General features: G+C 62.9%; 8 protein-coding genes across 8 annotated transcripts; 3 read left to right on the plus strand and 5 right to left on the minus strand.

The window, feature by feature from the left end:
* Positions 1 to 241: 241 nt before the first annotated feature.
* Positions 242 to 670, minus strand: EMIHUDRAFT_197930 (hypothetical protein; the record flags this gene model as incomplete). The annotated part of the gene is made up of 2 exons (XM_005761851.1): positions 242 to 256; positions 482 to 670. The coding sequence occupies 2 exons, from the start codon at positions 668 to 670 to the stop codon at positions 242 to 244; spliced, it is 204 nt and encodes a 67-aa protein (XP_005761908.1).
* Positions 671 to 3,009: 2,339 nt separating this feature from the next.
* EMIHUDRAFT_96747 (hypothetical protein) lies at positions 3,010 to 3,915 on the plus strand (the record flags this gene model as incomplete). Its single annotated transcript, XM_005761852.1, has 1 exon — positions 3,010 to 3,915. The coding sequence occupies one exon, from the start codon at positions 3,010 to 3,012 to the stop codon at positions 3,913 to 3,915; it is 906 nt and encodes a 301-aa protein (XP_005761909.1).
* A 719-nt stretch (positions 3,916 to 4,634) lies between these two features.
* On the minus strand, positions 4,635 to 6,009 carry EMIHUDRAFT_197933 (hypothetical protein; the record flags this gene model as incomplete). Its single annotated transcript, XM_005761853.1, has 3 exons — positions 4,635 to 4,698; positions 4,781 to 5,480; positions 5,562 to 6,009. The coding sequence occupies 3 exons, from the start codon at positions 6,007 to 6,009 to the stop codon at positions 4,635 to 4,637; spliced, it is 1,212 nt and encodes a 403-aa protein (XP_005761910.1).
* A 1,283-nt stretch (positions 6,010 to 7,292) lies between these two features.
* Positions 7,293 to 8,602, minus strand: EMIHUDRAFT_432867 (hypothetical protein). Its single transcript, XM_005761854.1, has 4 exons — positions 8,561 to 8,602; positions 8,118 to 8,475; positions 7,835 to 8,040; positions 7,293 to 7,762 (listed from the first exon to the last, which is right to left on the minus strand). Exons 2-4 carry the CDS (start codon positions 8,433 to 8,435, stop codon positions 7,483 to 7,485), a joined length of 804 nt encoding a protein of 267 aa, XP_005761911.1. The 5' UTR covers positions 8,436 to 8,475; positions 8,561 to 8,602; the 3' UTR covers positions 7,293 to 7,482.
* A 3,010-nt stretch (positions 8,603 to 11,612) lies between these two features.
* Positions 11,613 to 12,637, minus strand: EMIHUDRAFT_448380 (hypothetical protein; the record flags this gene model as incomplete). The annotated part of the gene is made up of 3 exons (XM_005761855.1): positions 11,613 to 11,869; positions 11,937 to 12,172; positions 12,244 to 12,637. 3 exons carry the CDS (start codon positions 12,635 to 12,637, stop codon positions 11,648 to 11,650), a joined length of 852 nt encoding a protein of 283 aa, XP_005761912.1. The 3' UTR covers positions 11,613 to 11,647.
* Positions 12,638 to 13,327: 690 nt separating this feature from the next.
* EMIHUDRAFT_197939 (hypothetical protein) lies at positions 13,328 to 14,510 on the minus strand (the record flags this gene model as incomplete). Its single annotated transcript, XM_005761856.1, has 2 exons — positions 13,328 to 13,654; positions 13,815 to 14,510. The coding sequence occupies 2 exons, from the start codon at positions 14,508 to 14,510 to the stop codon at positions 13,328 to 13,330; spliced, it is 1,023 nt and encodes a 340-aa protein (XP_005761913.1).
* Positions 14,511 to 17,726: 3,216 nt separating this feature from the next.
* EMIHUDRAFT_197941 (hypothetical protein) lies at positions 17,727 to 20,172 on the plus strand (the record flags this gene model as incomplete). The annotated part of the gene is made up of 4 exons (XM_005761857.1): positions 17,727 to 17,849; positions 18,275 to 18,380; positions 18,570 to 19,611; positions 19,929 to 20,172. The coding sequence occupies 4 exons, from the start codon at positions 17,727 to 17,729 to the stop codon at positions 20,170 to 20,172; spliced, it is 1,515 nt and encodes a 504-aa protein (XP_005761914.1).
* A 1,066-nt stretch (positions 20,173 to 21,238) lies between these two features.
* Positions 21,239 to 22,568, plus strand: EMIHUDRAFT_448381 (hypothetical protein; the record flags this gene model as incomplete). Its single annotated transcript, XM_005761858.1, has 4 exons — positions 21,239 to 21,313; positions 21,447 to 21,527; positions 21,601 to 22,320; positions 22,395 to 22,568. 4 exons carry the CDS (start codon positions 21,239 to 21,241, stop codon positions 22,566 to 22,568), a joined length of 1,050 nt encoding a protein of 349 aa, XP_005761915.1.
* Between the last annotated feature and the right edge of the window lie 111 nt (positions 22,569 to 22,679).

The raw sequence follows: 22,679 nt of genomic DNA on the forward strand, positions 1-22,679 counted from the left end.
AGCGGGTGCCGATGCAACTCACAGATGTATATCATGTATTGCACACAAACGAAACGGAAGCGCCACGAGAACGCGTTGCCCCCCCCCCCCCCCCCCCAGGAGTCGGACAAAGGGGCGCCGCATGTCCCCCCGGAGATGGAGGGCGGCGGCGAGGCGGCGCGTCGCGGCGTGCGCAGTGGATAGCTAAGAAGAGGGAGCACAGCTTGCGCGCCGAGAAGAACGCGAGATGCGCTAGTGGCAATTATGACGGTGGGGCCTAACCGGGTATGCAACTAGAGAGCACGCGACGGCGCATGCCAAGCGCAACTACGCGGCACATGCAGGAGCGCCGACTGGCACTCGAGGAGGAAGGAGGAGGTAGGGCAAGCCCGTGGCAAAGGGGCCGTCGAAAAAGTGGTGGGGAGCACACTAGTTAAAGCCAAGACGCAATTGCGGAAAGCACAGAAGCACCTGCGGAAACCGCACCTAAGTCTGCGGAAACCTCGGCGGCAAGCGGCAGGATCGGCAGCTGGCAACGGAGGGTTAGCTGCTCCTCGCCCGGCGCGAAGGTCTGGTTCCAGCTCTCTAGCACGCCGTCGGGAAGCTTGTCCGGAAGCCGCATGGGCATCATCCAGAGGCAGCCGCTCGCAGTGGCGGAGGCGAGCAGCAGCACGCCCGACTCGCAGAGCATTGAGTAGCACCTCGCCAAAGTCGTCGGCTGTGAGTAACGGTGCACCACCGCCCTCGTTGCAGGCCCACAACAGCGGCATTAGCTCCTCACGCAGCTCGCCGCGCGTGGCGAGCGCTTCGAGGCCCGCGAGGAGCACAGAGCTCGCCACCACTACCGCCGGCTCGCGTTCAACATGACGCGCCACCAACCGCTCCGCAAAGACGCGGTCGAATGAGCCGTCGGCGGCGTTCAGGCGGTGGTCGAGAAGCGGCTTGAGCAATGCCGTTACGAGAGCCGGGTCGATGTACACAAGCTGGCCAATGACAGCTCAGCGCAGGAAGCCGGGTGAGTGGGCTGACTCTATCGAGTTTTACATCTACCTTCAATTCTTCCGCGCGTGAGCGCAACAGCTTATGCAGAAACAAAGAAAAGCTGCAGCGTTCACGACAACATGACTACGGAGCGCACCACACTCCTCTCCTTTAAATCCCTGTGTGGTGGCGGCGTGCCGTTCTCCCATCCCTCCCTTGGGTTGTGTGTTTTCTTTCTTTCTTTCTTTTTACGGATGGAGAGAGGAGCTACGAGTCACACTCGAACTTGTATTTATACATAACCGCGTATGACGTACCTCTATCCAACAACGACAGCCAGGGGCGCCGCCGAGGTGCAAAACAAACAACTAAAAATCTCTCTCTCTCTCTCTCCGAGGTAGATTTAGAAGCCAACAAGAAATGTGTCACATTTCTTTCTCCGAGGTGCCCACGGCCATCCCCACCCGCGCCCAGATGGGCCGCGATGAGAGCGCGCCGAGCGCGAGGGCGGCTCCCCATCGTTGATCGGAAAGCCAATAGGCTCACCAAAGTTCGCAGGGCAACGCCGAGGAGAGCCCAACAAGCTATGGAGAGCCCACGAGAAAGCGGATTTGGCACGAAGGTCTTGTCGGCAAACAAGCTCACCTTTCTTGTCAACTCGCCCATCTCAGCGTCTGCCGCACAGTTTTCGACTTGTGCTTCAGGCCTCGACGCAGCGAACGCGCGCCAGCTCCGCAACTCCATCCTCTTCTTTTACGCTCCCACCACCATCCCCGCTCTGCCACCAAGTGAATTCGAAGAAGATGAGTACGGAGAGGTGCACAAGGCCAAGTTCAACATGACGTCGACGCGGCGCGAGGCCGCGCGATCGAGACGACGAGCTTGGCCGACACCACAGCCGCGCACGGTGTGCGACGGCAAGACGACGGATGCGACGCCGTTTGGCGCGCGGGCTCCTCCCGCCCGTCGTGCAGTAGACAGCCGCGCACGGTGTGCGACGGCGAACATGACGGACACAAGCTGTCATGACGCAGTTAGTAGAGTGTGCGATGGCAAGGCGCGGTTCCGCTCGCGAGCCTCAGCGAACACACTGGGTGACCAGGATGCGCCCCCATACGCGGCTCGGTGAGCCAACAGAAGACACAACTGCTAGGTAGGTCAGCCCCACGGTCCGTGTGACATGCGTGGACACATGTGAGGGCTGGGGGACAGGTGAGCCTCCGGCTGGACTCACACCAGCAATGCAGAGAGCAGCATGTGCACAGCCAAGGTGCGTGTGACAGCTTAGTGACAGCTCAGCGCAGAAGCCGGGTGAGTGGGCTGACTCTATCGAGTTTTACATCCGGACAGACGAGCCTCCGGCTCGACTCACACCAGCAATGCAGAGAGCAGCACGTGCACAGCCAAGGTGCGTGTGACAGCTCAGCGCAGAAGCCGGGTGAGTGGGCTGACTCTATCGAGTTTTACATCCGGACAGACGAGCCTCCGGCTCGATTCACACCAGCAATGCAGAGAGCAGCACGTGCACAGCCAAGGTGCGTGTGACAGCTCAGCGCAGAAGCCGGGTGAGTGGGCTGACTCTATCGAGTTTTACATCCCTACCTTCAATTCTTCCATGTGAGTCTGCAGCTCACACCTTGTACTCCAGTCCAGAACTGCCAGTCGGTCATGCGCGCGCAGCGCGCCGGCCGCAAGGCGGCCTCCGGCCGCCATTTGTAAATGTAGGGCCTCAAACTATGCAACACTCGCGTCGCGTGATTACGAAACGTGTCCAGGGCTTGTGTGCCAGCTCGCGCGGAGGCTGCGCGCATTCGTCTGCAGCCTGTCAGCTAGTGAGTGCAGCCTCGCCTCCATCCAGATATGGCGCGACCGCTCCTTGCACCGCCGCTGGACTGGGTTCGTGACCTCGATGTGACGCAGGCGGAGGCCGGCATTGGACACGACGCGGAGGGGCGTCCAGTGGGGCGGGTTGACGTCCACGCCGCCTACCTCCGGATGCTGGCCAGCGTTCTGACGAGCTCGTCGCTCATGTGTGACGCCGCGCAAACAATGGCAAAGTATCTGAAGTGCGTGGAGCGGTACAGCACGGGCGGTCCAGTCGGTGAGGCCAATTGGCCCAAGGTCGGCACGACGATGGTCGGCCACAAGCGTCTGAAGAACATTGTCAATCTGCTGCTCGACGCGCGCGCCGCTAACGTCTCGGGGAGCTACGTCGAGTGCGGCGTGTGGCGCGGTGGAATGTCTATCTTCGCAAAAGCGGCGATTGAGGTCTACCAAATGAAGCGGCGTGTGTACCTATGCGACTCGTTCCAGGGGCTGCCGCTGCCGCGCTCAGGCAGCCTGCGGCCCGACGAGACGGTGTACACGGCTCAGTGGGTCAACGATTCGCTCGCCAAGAGCGAATATATCGTGACGCGCAACTTCGGCCGGCACGGGGTCCCAATGAATGGAGTTCGCTTGGTGCCGGGCTTCTTTGTCAATTCTTTGCCCAAGCTGCGTGACCAGCTCAAGGGCCGCAGCGAGCGGCTTGCACTGCTGCGACTGGACGGCGACATGTACGACGCGACGATGGACATCTTGTACAACTTGTACGACCTGGTTGAGGTAGGAGGCTTCGTGATCATGGACGACTTCGGCTGGGCGGAAGGCACCAACGCCTCCAAGCCCTCCTTGTGGGGCGCCAAGAACGCTGTGCTCGACTTCCGTGCCGTGCACAAGATTGAGGACCACGCGCACGTGTTCCACAACATCGACGACGCGGGCGCGTGGTTCCGCAAGGGCCGCGAAGTCACGGTCCGTCGCCGGCTGTACGAGCGCGGCGTCGAGCAAGGCGACTACAGTGCATTGCGCCCGACGCCGTTGCTCACGGCGGCGGACTACAGGCGCTTTAGGCGCAAGTACGATGCACACGCAGCTCGCATTCTCCCAGTCACGAAAGTCGAGCAGCAAAGTTGAGTTCTCCTCAAAATCAGCCAATGCCCCCGAAAGGCGTGTATTGGCCAAGGGCGCACCATGCTGGTCGCAATTTCTTTTGATAACAGGCAGGCCTTGCGAGTAGGCCCTACATTTACAAATGGCGGCCTTCGGCCGCCTTGCGGAATCAGTGTGCGGAATTCGCGCTGCGCGCGCATGACCGGGTAGTAGTTGCGGGATGAACATGCCGTTGTGGACCACGCAAGGCAGTCGGGCTTGCAGGCCCGTTGTCGCCCGCGCCGTCGATGCACAGGTGAGTAGGGTGTATTAAGGAGGGGATGTGTGCACTAAGATTGGGGGTGGGGTGTGGGCACCGATGCCATTTGGAATTCACGCGGGTATTATGATTATTCCCGCGCGTATTATCGATATTCCCGCGAGTATTATCGTTCTCTGGTAGGACGGGAACGAGATGATAGTAGGGAGTAGAAGAAAGCAAAGAGGAGCCCTGCGCACGCACGACTCCGCAGGAGAAGCCCCTCCCCAGACAAAACACAAGGGAGAGGTGGGTGGGTCACAGAAAACTGCGGCCGCCAGCGACAGAGCGTCTCGCTGGCGGACGGCGAGAGGAACACAAAGGGACGTCCGGACGTCCATCCACTGGGATGAGATAACTGGAGATCTAAGGTCGAATCTCCCGATTCCACAGCCGCCCACAGGAGCGCCGCCTCAACACGGGGTCTCGGCTCTATCGAGCCATGCTAGCTCCAGCCGCAGCCCCACCCGGCCGCCCGAGGGTGTTCCCGCAGGCAGAGAAGACCAATCCTGGGGGAAGTAACCTTCTCTGGTAGGACGGGAACGAGATGATAGTAGGGAGTAGAAGAAAGCAAAGAGGAGCCCTGCGCACGCACGACTCCGCAGGAGAAGCCCCTCCCGCCCGTGCTTGCGCAGCGCAGCCTCCTGCAGGTCCTCCGCGACCAGCGCGGTCACCGCATCCTCCGCGGAGGCCCCCGGTTGGACGAGGTGCTGCCGATCATGAACGGCCGTCGCGAGGATGGCCAGCTGGTCCGCCAGCGAGAGCTTAAGCTGAGGCGCGGTCAGAATCTTGGCGGCCAGGCGGCTCACCAAGGTATTTGCAGTCGAGACTGAGGGCGACGGCTGGATGACTAGCTGGTAGAGCGCGCCCAGCGAGGTGGCGAGCATGATCCGCCGCTCCTCGATGCGCCGCCTCTCATCTACCCCGCCGGCCTGCATGCGGAGCAAGTCCGTGAAGTCCTCGAGCCTCGTGTGCGGGTCCGCGGAGGTAGACTGAAAGATGACGGGGAGCGAAGCGCCCTTGAGCAAGCGAGGGATTTGGAGCGCGAGCATCGTAGGGTTGGCGGCCGCCGCCCCCACGCTTTGCACGATAGCTCCTTGGAGAAGGCCGGCCGTGAGTCTCGCGGGGGCTGCCGGGGGCAGGCGGGCCGCCCTTGTAGCTATCGGTCCCAAATGGAAAGAGAGCAGCGAGTACAGCAGCAGAGGCAACTCCCCGCCCGCCTCGAGCGCGCGAAGCGGGAGTTGCGTAAGGAAGAGCAGGTCCTGTGGTCCTGGCACGACCGGCACCACGGCTGCGGCTTGGCCCCCTCGACCGCGGCCCCGGCCTCTCCCCGCGGCCGGCGCCGGGACGGCGGGCGCGTCAAAGTCTTCACCGAGAAAGATGTCCGAGTGCGAGACCACCCAGACCCCTGGGTTGGCCATTGCCAGACCGGCGAGCCGCTGGTGCAGCACGCCGATCTTCTCCATGGAAGTGGCAAAGAGGTTCGCCGCGTCCAGAGCGGTCAGAAGCCGCGACCAGAATGCCCCATTGAAAAGCACATTGAGAACGTGGTTCCCATCGAGGAGGGTGCCTGTCTGCTGGTCCACGCTGAACCGGCACCGCGGCAGGAAGGCGCCCTTGGCGTCACTCTGCCCCAGGGTGTAGTTGGTCACTGCTCCTGCATTGTCGTACACCGTGGTCCAACTCAGACAAGGCGTGTGGTCCTTTACGTGCTGAGCCCCTGGAGCGAGAACGAGCGCTGCATCACTGGTGATCTGAACTTCGTCAACGACGACGACGATGGGCGCCTGCGCAGCTGGCGGGGCCTGCTGCTGCGCCATCTTCACTGCGTCCTCTCCTCTCCTCCCACCTCACAGAAAACTGCGGCCGCCAGCGACAGAGCGTCTCGCTGGCGGACGGCGAGAGGAACACAAAGGGACGTCCGGACGTCCATCCACTGGGATGAGATAACTGGAGATCTAAGGTCGAATCTCCCGATTCCACAGCCGCCCACAGGAGCGCCGCCTCAACACGGGGTCTCGGCTCTATCGAGCCATGCTAGCTCCAGCCGCAGCCCCACCCGGCCGCCCGAGGGTGTTCCCGCAGGCAGAGAAGACCAATCCTGGGGGAAGTAACCATATTCACGCGTGTATTATCTGAAATATATTCCGGTGTGAAGAGAGGGAAAACCCCGAGGGGAGGGCCCAGACCTACCCTACCTACCCCGGCATGAGTGCCGCCCAAGCAAAAATAAAATACACGGTCCCGCGGGAATTAAGCAATACTCCCGCGGACATTATCCTATAATGCACGCGTGAATATCATAATACACGCGTGATTTACTGAATATGTTTCAGATAATAGATAAAAAATATAAGAAAGGGTATATTCTGGTGGTATGCACAGAGTATATGTCCGACCAACATGCGGATCGAATGCATAATGCGGGGGGGACGGCTACGTGGCAATGCACAAAAGTCGATTGCGACGACGCAGCTAGGCTGGCGGTTGCGCACGACAGTGCTTGGCACGCGCGCGCGCAGCCCTTCGCCCGCGCATCGCTACAGCCTGCACACCACGGCGCTGACGACGCACTGACGACGCTGGCTCGCGCGTGGACCTGGTTCAGCTACGCCAACTACGGGGGCGGGGGCTGCCCGCTGCAGCAGGTGCGCTTCAACAGGCTGCAAGCCATAAGTTGCAAGCTGTGCAAGTCACACGTCACGAGCGGCGAGTGGCAGCTCTGCAGCTCTTCAACAGACCAGCATCGTCCTCGTTCTCGTCCTCTTCTCTGAGCGCAGCTACACTCATCTTAAGAGTAGCAATGCTGACCAATGCTCATCTTCAAGAGTAGCAATGCTAACCAATACCCATCTTGAGAGTAGCAATGCTGCTTACAAGTGATGAGTACAGGTGCTGACCAGCATCGTCCTCGTCCTCGTCCTCGCCACCTCCGCTCTCTCGATGATGGCCAGAATCGTGCCGCACGGGGTGGGCGATGCCAGAGCAACGTCAGACTCAGAGCCAAGGCCATGCCGAGGCCATATGCCGAGAGGCCATGCGCCGAGGCCATGAGCCGAGGCCGTGCCGAGGCCATGCCGAGGCCATGCGCCGAGGCCATGCGGAGTGTGAAGATAAACATATACAGGGAGGGGGAAAAGCCAAAAAGCGAAAGCGACAGCCGACGACAGCGAGTTGCAGCTCGACACAAATAACGGGAGAACCGCGAGAGAGCCGCAGTGTACCAGCAGCAACACGAGCCGTACGACCATGCGGTCGACGGCTTTCCGCCAGGCTGGTCGGCAAAGTCCTCTTCACGCGCGCTTCGCCTTGCCCCTGGCTGTCACGCCATCGGCTTTGCCGCCGCGAAGCAGCTTCTCCTCCGCAGCAGAGAGGTGGAACTTGTGCTCGGTGATCTGCAGGTTCTCCGCCTCGGTCGCGTAGAGCTTGTTGTAATCGGGCTGCTGCCCCGGCTGGCCGCCGCCTGCCGCCATGCCCATCTGCTGCTGCATGAGCGCAGAGTCATCTGTCGTTGAGCCGGCGCCGAGCACGATCGAGTAGAGGCCGCGCATGCCAAACATTGCGAGGATGTACCTACCACCAGGTGCCAGCCCCTCTCAAGTGCGCTGCCGCGCGCGCGCGCGCGAACGAGGGAGGCTGCCGCGCCATGACATCGAGGTGATGTAGGCGGTGTCGAGCGTCGACAGGTTCACCCCACGCTGGAGCATCCCTTTGAAGGAGGGGGTGAGCGGGAAGGGAATCTTGCCCAGCACGAAGCCAGAGAAGAAGTGCGGGATGATCACCATCATCAGCATCTGCGGCACCATCATCGCCATGTTGCCCTGCATCATCTTGCTCATCATGTTCGGGTCCTTTGCGGGGGACGCGGCGGTGGGCGTCAGGGAGAGGCGGCGGCTACGGCGGGCGGGGCCGGGATGTACATGCGCACCGACATGGCGGCCATCGGGTTGGGCGCGTCCTGCTTCTGCATCAACAGGCCCTTCTCCTTGTCACAGAAATGGTGTTTGCGCGCTGCAAACGCCGCAGCGGGCACCCACCCCGCGTTGGCTCGCAGGCGCCGCGCGCGCATCAGCAAGTTGTTCTGCTGCACCGTGTCGCGCTTGGTCTTCTCGCTCGACCGCATCATTTTCGTGACGTTATTGCGCAGGATGCCCATCAGGAACATGATGACAAAGATGGGAATGAGCACCCAGTCCCGAATCGACGGGTCCAGCACCAGGTCTGGGTAGGAGAGCTGATCAGACATGGCAAACGTCGCCCGAGACTGCCGCCGCCCGCTGCGCCGCCTGTCCCGGGGCAGGGGGGCATCGGAGGAGAGAATGAGGCAAGGGCGACGGCCGAGTGACGGAAATGCGCACGCGTGGCGCGCACCCGGGGAGAGCCGCAAGATGGGGCGGCTTGGTTGGGCAAGGGTCGCTCGCGCAAGCAAGAAAAAGCTGGTCGGCGCCGTCCACCCCGCCCGCCTCCTCCTCCTTCCCCCCCCTGCCGCCGCCTTCCCCGTCACCTCCCTCGCCATCCTCTCCTTCACCGCCTTCCCCGAGGTTGTCCCCTCCCTCCCCGCCTGGACCGCCTCCCCCTCAGCCGCCTCTTCCTTTATTGCCCCCCCCCCCCTTTGGCGGCTTCCCCTACGGACCCCCCCCTTGGCCCCCCGGGGTTTCCGCCACCTCCACCGCCTCTTTGGCGGTTCCCCCTCCTATACCTCGGTGGTTTTCCCCCCCCCCGCCGCCGTTTCCCTAATCCTTTCCCTCGCCGCCCCTGCTACCGCCGCCTCCCTTTCCCCCCCCCCCCCCCCACACACCCCCCACGCCCCACGCCCCACGGCCGCGGAAGCTGCTCGCCGCGGAAGCTGCTCGACAGGTGCCTCGCAGCTGCGTATTCTCGTATTATCTTCGAGTAAGGTATTGCGTGGGGACGGTGCGTATTCTCGTATCACTAGCTAGTGTCGTGTCCACTAGCTCCGAGTAGAGGGGGCGCTCCGCTGCTAGGGGAAACCTGGAGCGCGGACTAACCCTCGGAGAGTATTCTTTAGCTCCGAGTAGAGGGGGCGTTCTGCTGCTAGGGGAAACCCGGAGCGCGGAGCTAACCCTCGGAGAACCGTGTTATGGCCCTGCGACCGCGCACCCCCCAGGGCTAGGGCTCTCTTGCCCGCAACCCGATGCCGAGCGTCCGGCCAACTGGGTGCGCTTCTCAGCTCCCCGGTCCTGGGCGTGAGGTTACTGTCTGACCGCACTCCAAGTGCTCCAAGTGCCCTCGGAAGCGGTGGAGCCGGGAGAAGCTGGCGGAGATGAAGGGCGGCAGCGGAGGAAGCGACACCAACAACGAGGGAAACGACCAGACCGGTCGTCGCATAACGCTCGGGAGACGAGCAAGAGAGCGAATCAAGGAGGGTTGAGACCCTAGGAAGGCGAGGGGTGAGCCCTCAGGCGGGGGGGTCTACTCAAACGCCGACGCAAGTGAGTGTAGAGTGGTGGTGTGGGGCGTGCAGTATGGTGTTCATTAGCTCCGAGTAGAGGGGGCGTCCTGCAGTTAAGGGGAAACCCGGTACGCGGGGCTAACCCTCGGAGACCCGTGTTTACTTTAAGGCCCTTGCCCTGCGAACGCGCACCCCCGGGGCTAGGGCTTTCTTGCCCGCAACCCGATCCCGATCATCCGGCCCGCTGGGTGCGCTTCTGAGCTCCCCGGCCCTGGATGTGAGGCTAATGACTGCACTCCAAGTGCTCCAAGTGCACTGTAAAGGAGCCTTTATGGGCTTCCAGTATCGGACCTTCAAGACATGCGCTTTTGGCCGGTGGCCTCCTCGGACATGGTACCTCCGGTGAGATAGTGGCTGCCAGTTCGAGACTGGGGCCGATCGAACTTGACTTGTTCGGAGGAGGAATCCGGCCAGCACGGGTACAAACAAAACAAAACAGGGAGGCCCCAAATGACGCGTGAGTGTTAGATTTGTTTGGTATTGCTAAAAATCTCTCTCGGGTACAAAGAGGGGCCCGGAGAATCCCCAGCTGCGGAAACGTAGTGTCGCTCAAGAGGTGCGATACTGCGGGGGAGTGTAAGGTGCCTAACCTCGCTGGTATTGTGTATCTGTGTAACGAACGATTACCTGCTGATTACCCGAGAGTAACCCGAGCGAGATAGATTACTAATCGTGTGTGTGTGTGTGTGTGTGTGTGTGTGTGTGTGTGTGTGTGTGTGTGTGTGTGTGTGTGTGTGTGTGTGTGTGTGTGTGATTTGCTCTCTCTCTTGTGTGCGTGCGTGCGTGCGTGCGTGCGTGCGCTGAAAACGCGAGATCACAGCGCAAAGGGGTCGGAATCGACCCCATCCAGTGCTCAAGTGCTCAAGCAGCGAGCGAGCGAGCAGCGAGCGCGCGCTGATGAATGTGATTTCCCAAATTACACTTGGCTGGGCTCCCCAGGGTTTGCTCGGCAGGTGGCTTCCAGGGTTTGCTCGCCTTGGCCATCATTCATCAAGGTGCGGCATCCGGGGCTCCGTGAGAATCGCACCCTGCCTGCCCTCGCAGGTGTCCGTCCGTCAACTCGAGGCCCGCCAGCCAGCCATCCCAAGCTAGTCCCCATCATTAGTAGCCTCGGGTGATCTCGGGTAATCTCAGGTAATCTCTCGGGTAATATGGGGCGATCTCGCATTTTATGCTACCAGGTCACAGTATGGCATATGCGAGCACACACACACACACACACACACACACACACACACACACACACACACACACACACACACACACACACACACACACACACACACACACACACACACACACACCGCTGAGAATTTTAGCGGGGCTACACGGGAGTGGCGCCCATCCTACCCATCCCTCCCTTGGGTTGGCGGTTGCCTGTTTTCTTTCTTTCTTTCTTTCTGGGCACACGGGACTGGCGCGCACCGAAAAAGAATTTCACAACACCGAAAAAGAATTTGTCGGCTAACCTCCCGTACGTGTTTGTTAGCTTCTTCCCCGGGCTGTTCCGTCTCCTCATCTCTTTCCCACCTAGGGCGTAGGGGCGGGGTCGGGCGTGACGCGTGTGTGCGCGCGCGGCGCGGTGCAGTGTGTGTGTGTGTGTGACTGCGACCGCCATGCGACAAGCTCTAGGCCCTACTAGTCTAGGGACCATCCGTCCGTTGTTTGTCGTTGCACGAGGCTTGTAAATTAAGAATTGTCCTTTAACCTTGAGGGTTGTTATTTTCCCCTTTAACACCTTTTAATTAGATATTACATATTAAATTGATATTAAAAAAATAGCGCGGATAGCATTTACCCATCTCACAGTAGAGAGGTGTCCGTTTTTATTTATTTATTTAGCGCGGATAGCAATATTTTTAGAGGGAGGTCTCACGAGTCACGTTTCCCCCTCAAAGTTGTAAGGTCACACGCTATTCCGGCCGTACACGTCGCTCGCTCGCTCCTGAATGTTTGTTTCGTTTATCACGTCACGCGCTCTACGTCTACAAGCCTCCCGGGTGGTGAACCGCCTGCTGGGCCATCGCGCGCACCCACTCGATCGTCTCGGGTGCATCGCAAGCCGCTACTCGCGAAAAGGCCCATTGCATTGCGAGCGAGGAGATGATGGGTATCGTCAAGTTGTCGTTGATCCCGAATGGCTCGTGCAGCTCGACCAGCGTCGCTGCGAGCGCACCGGCAAAGGCAGGGTACTCGCGTAGTTCGACCTACTCACGCAAGCCAACCTCTGTGACGGGGGCCACTGCGAGGCGGGGTCCATGCCCCGCGGCCCACCGACAGGAAGACGCTGCAGCAGGTGGCAAAGCAGACGGCAAACATCGCGAGTGAGCCTTCGAGCGATTTTTTGCCCTGTCGGCCCAGTCGCATGGTGCAAGTCTCTCCGCCAAACGAGACGCCGATGATGGCGGCCGACATGTCGCCGAGTATGAGAAAGAGCATCGAAACGGTGGCGATCGACGGCGGCGAAAAGGCGATCGTGAGGGTGCAGCCGAGAGAAAAGTAGCATCCCCCTGTCCGAAAAGAAAAACAGCCGCGCAGGGTCAGCGGGCCAGCTGTTAGGGGGGGCAACGTGCGGGCGCACCAGTGAGCCTTTGTCGCTCGGACTCGCGCAGCAGCGAAGCGAGCGGCCAGTTACGCGCGATGACGCCGCCGGGAAAAGCCACTCGCAGCAGGTCGAGCGTCCAGCCGACCACCGTGATGACGACACAGATTTGGACGCAAGCAATATTTTCGAAGCCGATGGCGAGCAAAAACTGGTGGGTCGTTGGCACGAGGAGCCCGGCGATGTGGAACGTCTTCCGCTCGATCTCCGCCGCTGTCCGCTGCACCTTTGTCAGCGCGACTCCACACGCGGTAAGAAAGTCGCGAGGACGGGAGAGCGTGTTGAACGCCACCACGCTGAGAAGCGCGGCCACTCCCAGCGTGAGGAGATAGTGGAGGAGGTGAGTCGGCAGAGGAGCGGATTCGAGCACCATGCAAGCTATGCTGGCGCCGCTCAGTACAAACGAAGGGCCAGCTATCGCCCGGTCGCCTCGCTGCAAACGTCTAGGCGGCGCGGGGGGGGCCTCGCCCCCACGAGTGATTTCTTTTCCCATTTCTCCTCCTTACTCATTGCAACGTGCTTGCAACCCTGTGAGCTCTGTAGTAGCATCAGGTGCGACGGAACGGAATTTTGGATTTCCCCCCCCCCTGGCTGGCCCTTTCTGCAGCCCAACGGCAACGCGCGGAGTGGACGGCGCTTCTCGTGAGAAGACAGAAGTGCGTGCTGCTCGAGAGGTGACAGGTGCGGTGTGCTGGCGCGGGGTGCGCGCTGCCGCCGTGGAGCGTGGACCGACGGTGCACCATGTATGCGGTGGTGCGCGCGCGGCTCTTGCGCAGTGGTAAAGATAAATGAGCCAACTCGCAACTCCGGGGGCGCCCGGGCGCCTCTCGCAGCGCGCAGCGGGACTCAGCGCGCGGCGACCGGCGGGGTCCGCCGCCCCGCATGGTATGATTTTGGGGGGGGGGGTCTCGGGCGCTGTGTGTGTGGGGGGTCACGCTGAGGAATGGGAAGAACGCCGTCGCAACCCGCCGAACACCCCGCTGCTGCCTCGGCGTGGAGATGGCCTCGATGTGCCGAGAGCTGCGAGCGGCAAGGTGCCTGCGCAGGGGATGACGCAGACGTCTCAGCGCCCACGAGAACGGTGAAGCGAAGCCGTCTCTGTCCGGAGAGTGAAGGAGAGCATGCTGTCCTTGAGACGCGCCGCAGCCGGAGAGAGGGACCCCATCTGGTCTGGCGCATGGGACCCCATCTGGTCTGGCGCATTCGCGGCGAGAGCAAGAGGGGCGCAGAGTTTGCCTGGCAATGGTGCCCCGCTCCCGTCGATTGACGGGGGTGGTGGAGACGGCGGTGCGGCCAAAGCGGCTCGCACCATGCCCCACAAGAGCGCCACGTTGGTTTGCTTCTCGACCGACACCGCGATGAAGGGGTGCGCCTCCGCCAGCGCGTGGATCTGGGGCAGCGGGCATGGACGGCGGTCCGTCTTGCTGCACACCTTCGGGAAATCAGGGGCGGGGGCGGCGGGTGAGGCGTCGGGCAGAGGCATGGCCAGGGAAGGGGAGAGGGCGTCGGCGGCAGCAGTGACAGCGAGCGCGCGTCTGGGCGGCGCGTACCACGATCGCCGCCCCCTGTCCGTCTGCGCGCAAGTGGTCTGCGACGTACTCGGCGAGAGGCCGCTCGAGCGACGCCTCCCACACGACGAGGCTGAGCTGCACGGCGACACTGTGCGGCGGGGCACCATCGACGTGGCGCTCGATCGGGAGGTCGATGCCTTCGGCGGCGGCGAGGGCGCGAAGCGCCTCCACGAGGGCACTGCCGCCGACGCCCCTCTCCCCCAACACCAGCACGCGCGGCGGACCGCCATCGGCAGAGTCTGCGACCGCGGGCGCACAGGCGTCTTCGGAGCCGCCCGAAGGGGTGGGGCGGGGCGCGTCGGCGGCGTAGTTCTCATCGGACTCGCCGCAAACATCGTCACTGTCGCCGTCAACGGTGATCTCAGGGATCGTACCCAAGTTTCTTAGGTGGTGGGAGTGACGGCGCATCTCGCAGACGACGCGGTGCATTGCAGCAGCCCGTGTCTCCGGCGACCACGAGAGGAGCAGCGCGATCAGCAGGAGGAGCACCCGCGCAAGCAAGTCCAGCATCGCCGAGGCGCCGCGGCCGATCGAGCGCACGAGAACGAGCTGCACGATCTTTGTGATCCCAAGCCGCTCGAGCCGGTCCGCATCGGGCGGGGCCACGCCCCGGGCTTGCATCAGCCAACAGACAGCCACAGTTGCGACTCTTCTGGACGCGGCCTTCGAAGGCATGTGGCTGAGTAGGTCGCGATAGATCTGGCCCTTGCGGACACTCACTGGCGCGGCGAGGCGGCTGGGCGCTGCAAGAGTGCGCACGGATGTTTCTTTTTTCTGTCAACAAACTTTTATTTAGGAATGACTTCTCTCACTGATGTCAAGAGAGAAGAACCTCGCGGTCCGCTGTACAAGGATGTGCTGACTCGAACCCCCCTTAAAAAGTGTTTCTTTTTTGAGAATTTTGTTAGACTCCCAACAAAAGACCGCTGCAAAAGACCGCTGCAAAAAGAGTCTCGGCTTGGAGACAGCGCATGTTTCTTTTCTTTGAAAGATTTTGTTTTATTCTTTTATTTAGGAATGACTTCTCATAATCACGTGGGTCGTGGGGGGTGCCCGAGCCACGCCTGCTTCGGGGGCAAAGACATGGGCTCTATGGCTCAGACTGGACTCCTCTTGGTCCCTTCTGATGCCCTAGGCCACACCTGGGCCTTACCTGGGGTTCTAGGGGCCGGCCAGGGTTTGCCTCCCTAAAGGGGCCCGAAGAACCTAAGAGAGAGATGTTTGTGTCAGCACACATGAGCCGAGTTTCCGGGTCTGGCGTCTGGGGCCAAAATCAGCAAAATCGGCAAATTACCGATACCCGGTATACCTAAATGACCCCCCCTCCCGGGTAGACCTTTCCTAAAAATACCCGGGGCCGGGCAGTTTGCCGATTCTCCCGATTTTTGTCAAGTTTTGCCTCAGATTTGCCTGAGATCATTTCTTGTTGGTTTGAAAAATCTCTCAGACCAGCATCTCATCTCAGACTCAGGGAAACTCGAGAGCTCGGCCAGAGTGGAGCACCACCCACCCGCTCTCGTTTCCCTGGAAATTTCGGAAACACAAATTGCTGGGGGCCCTCTGGGCTCTGGCTTTCTAGTTCTGGCAGCTGGCCGTTGGGGCCGGAAACCCTGCACAGGCCAGGTTCGAGGAGAAACTTCTTACTGCACAGGCCCTCGACGCTCGAGTGCAGGCCAATAGCGAATAGGGGTATAGGGTAGGCTGGGGGAATTCGCTGTGATTTTTTAAGCAGTGTCAAACAAATTTTGCAAGGAAGGAAGGCCAAAAAAAGCGAACGAAAAGGGGGGGGCGGGGGGGGGGGGGCACATGCGACATACAGGTCATGTGGCGACGCGGAAAGGTGAAAAAAGAAACAGCTGAGCACGGAGGGATGGGTTACCCGGCCAACGATATTTTCCTGCTTAGCGCGATTTACCCAGTCTCCCACAATTCATGTTTCAGCTTACCCGGTCGCTAAAATTTCTCAGGGCCCGACGGCAACATACTTTTCTCTTTCAGATTACCCGCTCGAGCAAATTTTGGATCTCTCGTTTCAGCTTACCCGGACACGGACGGCTGCCTAGCTAGGCGCAAAGGCCGGACTCAGCGTGAACCACGGCGTGCGCAGCCATTGCGAGCGTGCACCTCGTCCAGCCACCTGCGGCACGTGGTCCTAAGGAGAGCTCCCACTCGGAATCCCCGGCCTCGTTTGCTTGAATGACCGCAGTCGTGAATCCCAAACGGTTTCAGATTATCCCACTACCGGGTGAACTGGAAGAAGAAAATTCGCCCGCCGGGTAACCTGCAGACATTTCGCCGTGTTGGGTACCTGGAAACGACATTTCGCCGCACCGGGTGATCTGAAATCGCTCACGCCGGGTGATCTGGAAAACGCCGAGTGATCTGCGAGGCGAATCTCAAAACCCCCGGGTAATCTGAAGTTATCTTTTTTTTGTAGAAATAAATAAATTGGAGCTAGCTGTCCCCCCCAGTTCTAGACCATAAACCCACAAAAAAAACGGGAGATTAGTGCCTTGGCGCGCCTCCACGGCACAGGTGCACGCACGCCCGACGCCAACACCCGACACCACTCCACCCCCGTGATTAATTCCACGAGACGCCTTGCCCGCCGCTCCCACCGCGCTCGCCCGCGGTGTGACCCAGAGGAGCTTGGAGCGGCCGCCGCCTCGGCCGCCACCCTTGCCGCGCGCGCACACGGCCAGCCTCCGTCACAGCCCCTTCGCGAGCGTGAGCCGGCTGGGCCGACGAGAGAGAGGGGCCTCTCCTCTGCTCTGCTCACCCGCCACGCGATGTCGACCGCAGGTGGTGCGGCGGCGAGGACAACAACATCATCGTCTACTCGTCTACGTATGCGGGCCGCCTGGTCCTCGCCAGAGCTGGGCAGGGGTCTGCCACCCCTCGGCGGTGGTGCGCCTAGAGGCGGACTCCGCACGACGGCGAGCTTGCGTTGGTCGATGGTTGACTCCTGGCGCGAGAGGTACGCCCGCACCTACTACAATTGGCTGCGGACGTCTGCAGAGTGCCTGCTGTGTGTGTGGCTGGTCGTCACCGCCGCCGTCCTGCTTGGCGCCCACGACGCGCTCGATTATGCCACCACCGAGTCAAACGGCCTCTCGCCGACAAAGTCGGCGCTCGCGCAGGCAGCGTTGGGCGAGGCCTTCCCGAGCTTGGTCTGGGACAAGGCGGTGGTGAGCGTGACGTGCCTCGAGGGCTGCGACATCGTCACTCAGCCGGTCCGTGAGTTTGCGACAAAGCTCGCGGCGCAGCTCGACGCCCACCAGCCACGCGGCATCTTTGGCACCCCCTTCTCGCTCTTCTCGGTGCTGCCGGACGGGGCGCCAGTCGACGCGCCCATCTCGGCGGGGACGGCGGACCTGCAGCTGCAGCGCTACTTCAACGAGTGGCGCGCCCAGGCGGAGGCCCGGGTGCAAGGCGAGCTACTCCCCAATGTCTCCGCGTCCGTAGCGGGACTGCTCGCCAACGCGACGGCCATCTACGACGCAGCGACGCTCGCTCGCCTCCTCTTCCGCGCCAACCAGATATTGCGCGAGGCGACGCGCTCACCAGAGGCGGAGGCGGAGCTGATGGAGCGCGTAAGCGGCGCCGGGCAGTCCTTTGGCCTCGGCGTCCTGACAGGAACTCTCCATACAGCACCAGGCCATCCCCAATCATGAGACACCCGTCCCTCACAGTGCGGCAACACACCACGATCAGGCCTGGACGCGCTCCCGTTCGGCAACGTGTCGGCGGTCGCTGCCATGTTGCCCGCCAACCTCTCCCTCGCCTCGTCCTTCACGGAGGGCATTCGGCAGTCCATCTCGCAAGAGGTGCCCCCCTCCCCCCCCCCCCCCCCCCTCCTCCTCTTCATCGCCCCCTTAAAACAAGGAGCGGATGCTAGCCCGCCTCCTGGCCGCCGACGGCCGCCTCCGCCTCCACCTCGCACAGAGCTCCATCGCGTACGATACGTACGACCCCCTCTCCTACGACGGAACCGTACCGCCGCCGGAGGGAGAGGTGGCAAAGTTCGCAGCGCAGATTCGTCCGTCGCCGCCTGCAATTCCGCACTTGCTGTCATCACCGCCGCCTCCGCCTCCACCCCCAGCACTGCCGCCACAACCACCGGCAGAGTCGCCGCCGCCGCCGCCCCCTCTCCGGCCGCCGCCGCTTCTGCTTCTGCCGCCGGTCATGCCGCTGCCTTTGCATCCGCAACCGCCGCCGCCGCCGCCGTCTCCATCACCACTCTCACCGCCGCCGCCGCCGGCTCCCGAGCCGGAATGGCTGGCGCCCTCGGAGGACCCGTACTCGGAGGAGGAGCTAGAGGCGAGCCCATCCTAGATGCCACGCCGCTCTTCCCATCCGCCTCCCCTCCGCTTCCAACCCGGGAGCTCCTGCCACCGTGTCACACGGCCCTCGACGCTGCTTTCCCACCACTGCCGCAGGTGGCGCTCAACGACGTCTCCAAGATCGTGGGCGACGCCTTCTACTCGACACTGCACGGAAATGACCATCCTGGCCACATCCCCTTCTCGCGTGTTGCCGCGGAGCGTGTGCGGCGCTTCTGCCGCGGGCGGAGGCCGGGCAGCGACGGCATCGGCGATGGTGGCAACGATGGCGAGGAGGGCAAGGCGGGCGACGAGGAGGCGGGTGAGGGGGGCGGCGGCGGCGGCAGCAGTGCTGTGGCAGGCCCCGCTCGCCGTCATCTCTCGGTTTCCCTCGGCGTGCACGCCGATCGAGGCGTGGCCTCGGGCCTGGGAGACGTGCTCGGTGCGGTGGGAAGCGAGGCGGGGGACGTCGGCTTCGGCGTGAGCAGCGGGCTCACGTCGGGCGGGTACATGTCTGACGAGGAGCGCGAGAGGGATAAGGAGGCGCTCGCCGAGGTGTGGCAAGAGGCGGGGGACGCGGTGGCTGGGCTGATGCCCGAGCTGCTACCCAATGCCGTGACTAAGCTCGAGGCAGGCACGTTGCGCGGTTCCGAGCAGCTGCGTTTCCTCTGCGAGACGCACCTGATGAAGGAGGGACTCGTCTCGCTCACTGACGCCGCCGCCAACTCTGCCGCCGCCATCCGGCGCCTCTTCGTCGGCGGCAGCGGCGCATCGACCCTCATTGCGGTGCCGCTATCCCCGCGGTACAAGACGACACGCACCCGTGTGGCGATGGTGCAAGAGTACCTCGACGCGGCTGCGGTGGCGGCAGCAGAGGAGTGTTTGGACTCGACGCAGTACTCGGTGCTGGTCGGTGGCGATGCGCGTCTGCGCATCGACACTCAGCAGGCGACGCAGCAGGACTTTCACCGCGTCGACCTCGTGTCAATGCCTTTGGCGATGGTCGCGCTCTTCTTCTTCCTAGCGTCGCAAGCGCACACTGGCCGCGCGCGCGATTTGCCACGCGTCTTCTCCGCTTCGCTCCGCTTGCTGCTCGTGCCCCTGATCTGCATCCCTGTCTCCATCAGCGTCTCCCTCGGCATCATTCGTCTCGCGGCGCTCGCGGGGCTGCCGATCCAGTTCGTCGTCCCTGCGCTGGTCTGCTGCACTGTTGTCGCAATCTCAATCGACTACTGCCTCTTCCTGCTTGCCGCTTTCGCTGCGGCGAGGCGGCGCGGAGAGCCCACCGACACCTCCATCTGTGTGGCGCTGCGTGACTCGGGTCACACGATCATCATGTCCGGCGTCGTCCTCGCTGCTGCGTTTCTCGCGACGGCGCTCTTTCCGCTCGATTGGATGCTCTCGAACGGGCTATGCTCGTGCGCGTCCGTCCTGACCACGCTGCTCGTCAACATGTCGCTCGCCCCCGCACTCCTCCTCGCCTTCCCTTCTCTGGCCCCCGGCGAGGGCGGCGAGGGCGGCGAGGGCGGCGAGGGCGGCGAGGGCGGTGAGGGCGGCGAGGCCGGTCCAACCGGCCGTCGTGTTCACTGCAGCAGCAGCAGTAGCATCGACAGCAAAGCGGCGGCGGCGGCGCACCATCCCGCTTTTCCGCCCCCCTTTGGGGATACCGGCTTTGGGGACCCGGACACCTTGTCATTGCCGCCCTCTCCGCCCCCCTCGCGCTCGCGCCTCGCCCATCCATCCCTCGCGCCAAGCACGCCGCCGCAATCAGGAACGTCAACGCGGATGAGGCTGCTGCTGCCACCGCCATCGACGAGAGGGGTGTCGCCGCCACCCTCACCACCGCTGGGGGGCTCTGGAGCCAACAAGCCAATGCGCAGAAACGACAGCTGGGCCGACTGGATGCGCGCATGGGGCCCCCAGCCGGGGCCGGCAGCGCCGCCACCCAGATTCGACCCATTCACCGGACGCCCCCTCGTGGAGGGGCAAGTGAGGCCGAAGCCGTCCGCTCCTAAGTTTTGCGGGCGGTGCGGTACGCCCAAAGCGGGGGGCAGGTTTTGCGGTGGATGCGGTCAAGCATGGAGTCAGCCGGCGACGTCGGCGGACGACGGCCTCTTGTATCACCCGACGCTGGCTGCGGACGATGATTTGCTCTCGATCCTCGCAGAGTCGACAGCGACGACAGAGGTTGACGGTGGGGAGGCTGTCAAAACGGCCGCCCCCTCGGGCACCGAGGCGTGTCACCGGGCCGGCAAGGACCCAGCAACAGCGGATGTCGGATCCTCGTCTTCCTCTGCGTGGTGGGAGCGGACTGGGGGCGCCACTGTCGGGAACGCTGTCGGCGCTGCCGTTGGTTCTGCCATGTCTTTCCCGCTCTGGAGGCCTCGCCACGCCCAATCTAGATTTGCCCGCTCCTCCCCGAAAGTGGCATTGAGTCCCCCCTCCACCGCCCCTGCCCGCAGGCAACACTCGAGCTCCCGATGTGGCGGCAGTCCCTCCAGCGCAGTCCTGGAGGCCCCGGCGGCGGCAGGCTCGCTCGACGTCGAGGGGGCGCGTGCCCTTGCGGGGGCGGCCTGTGCCTCCTCAGCCGAGACTACGGGCAGAGTGGGGGGGGTTGCCGAGGATTCCGCCGTCGAGGCGATTTGCCCGCAGTGCGGCGCGCTTAATGCGGGCGGGCGGTTTTGCGGCGGATGCGGCCGCGCGTGGAGCAGCGGCCAACCATTGCCGTCGGGTCTGCACAGCCCGTCGTTGGCGCTGGAAGCGTTCGGGCCGAACGCGAGAGCAGCAGATTCGGTCCCCGCCCACACTGGCGAGGCTGCCGCTGCTGCGCGAGGTCTGAGCGGCGCTCGCACACCGCACTCGCCGCGCAAGCGTGGGAGTGTCGCATTCTTGGATGCGCCGCAGCCGCCGCCGCCGCCGCCGCCGCCGCCGCGCGACGTGTGGGAGCTCGTCGGACGGTGGGTGGTGGCGAGTCCTTCGGCGGTGCTGGCGCTGCTGACGCTGCTCTTTTTGCCCTTCCTGTACGTCACCAGTGTCGATTCGGTGTACTCGGCCGAGCTCACTTCGCTGGTCCCCGCTTCCATGCCAGCTGGGCTGGCGTTGCGGGAGCTGGAGACGCGCTTTGGCACCGGGCTGCTCTACCCGTACTACATCCTCGTCACCAGCAAGCCCTCCAATCCGCAGCCGCTCTTTTCCGCCCCGTTTTTTGCCGCCGCACACGAGGCGCGGCGCAGCCCCGGTACTCCCATTGGGTGTTGGTGGGAGCGACCCCTTGCCCCTGCCCCTGCAGGTGCTGCAGCAGATGGTGCTCGCCGTGCCCGGCACGCCGCGTCAAAACATCACGGGGGCGTTCTTTGCGAATGGCGAGCCGGTGACCGTTCGGGTCGTGGCCCTCGTTCCAACGCGCTTCCTCACTGTGACACGCCCCCCGCCCCGGCGAGCAGGTGCCGTTTGAGCTCGTCCGGATGGCGTTTGACGCGGGCACGTCCTTCTCCAACACCACCACCGGGGGGCACTTGCGCTCCCTCATCGAGACATTCTTCACCAAGGACGGCGATGCGACCTTCCTCTACGTAATCAAGGGAGACCCCTTTGGCGACGTCTCGCGCAGGTGGCTGCACGAGGCGCGGTCCTACCTCGAGGAGGTGTCCCAGGCGGGCGGCTACGAGTGGCAGATTGCCGGCATGGGCGCCGTCACCATAGACACGCAGGACTCCGTCCTCGCCGCGTTTCCGCTCGTCATCGGCACGACTGCCCTCACTGTCTTCTGCTTGCTCGGCTGCGCCTTTGGGTCGGTGCTGGTGCCGATGCGCTCTGTGCTGACGACGGCGTGCACGCTCGTCTTTGTCTACGCGACGTTGCAGATCGTGCAGGGCGGCGCGCCGTACCATCTCCTGCAGCTCGAGCTGAGGGCGCCGTGGGAGTGCCCGGGCGTCGCTTGGCTGGTGCCAGTGATGACGTTCACGGTACTCACGGGGCTCAACACCGACTACGATGTGTTTCTGGTCGCCGGCATCCGGAAAATGCGAGCCCTCGGCGCCTCCAATGACGACGCCATCGTCTCGGGCCTGCGTTCAAACGGCGGCGTCATCACCACGGCTGGCGCAATTATGGCGCTGGCCTTTTCGGGGCTGCTCGCCTCATCGACGCTCGCGGTGCACCAGGTCACCACTCTAGATGCCTGACATGCTAGTTGTCAGTGTGGCGCTTTCACGCAAGACCACGCTCGCGCTGGCAGGTTGCCTTTGTCGTCGTCCTTGCTGTCCTCGCCGACACGCTTGTCGTCCGCATGTTGCTGGTCCCCGCCGTCATGGCTCTGCTCGGCGAGTGGAACTGGTGGCCGACGGCGATGCGCGACGCCGACGGGCCCTACCTGCCCTTGAGCGAAAAGTCACGGGCCGCGTTGCTGTGACTCGGGCGCGGAGCCGCGGATCGCCGCCGCACCTGGGGCCTTCACTGACACTGTAGAGTACGTACATACCTCTTGAGTCATTTATCAGTCGATTCACGATTGTCACTCACT

Source organism: Emiliania huxleyi (genome assembly GCF_000372725.1).
Source record: "Emiliania huxleyi CCMP1516 unplaced genomic scaffold EMIHUscaffold_7, whole genome shotgun sequence".
Classification (NCBI taxonomy): Eukaryota; Haptophyta; order Isochrysidales; family Noelaerhabdaceae; genus Emiliania; species Emiliania huxleyi.

Coding starts and splice junctions, on each gene's coding strand:
- EMIHUDRAFT_432867 (XM_005761854.1), bottom strand. CDS start 8,435: ATGTCTGATCAGCTCTCCTACCCAGACCTGGTGCTGGACCCGTCGATT. Junction 8,041..8,117: donor ACCCGATGGCCGCCATGTCG/GTGCGCATGTAC, acceptor TCCCCCGCAAAG/GACCCGAACATGATGAGCAA. Junction 7,763..7,834: donor TACATCACCTCGATGTCATG/GCGCGGCAGCCT, acceptor ACCTGGTGGTAG/GTACATCCTCGCAATGTTTG.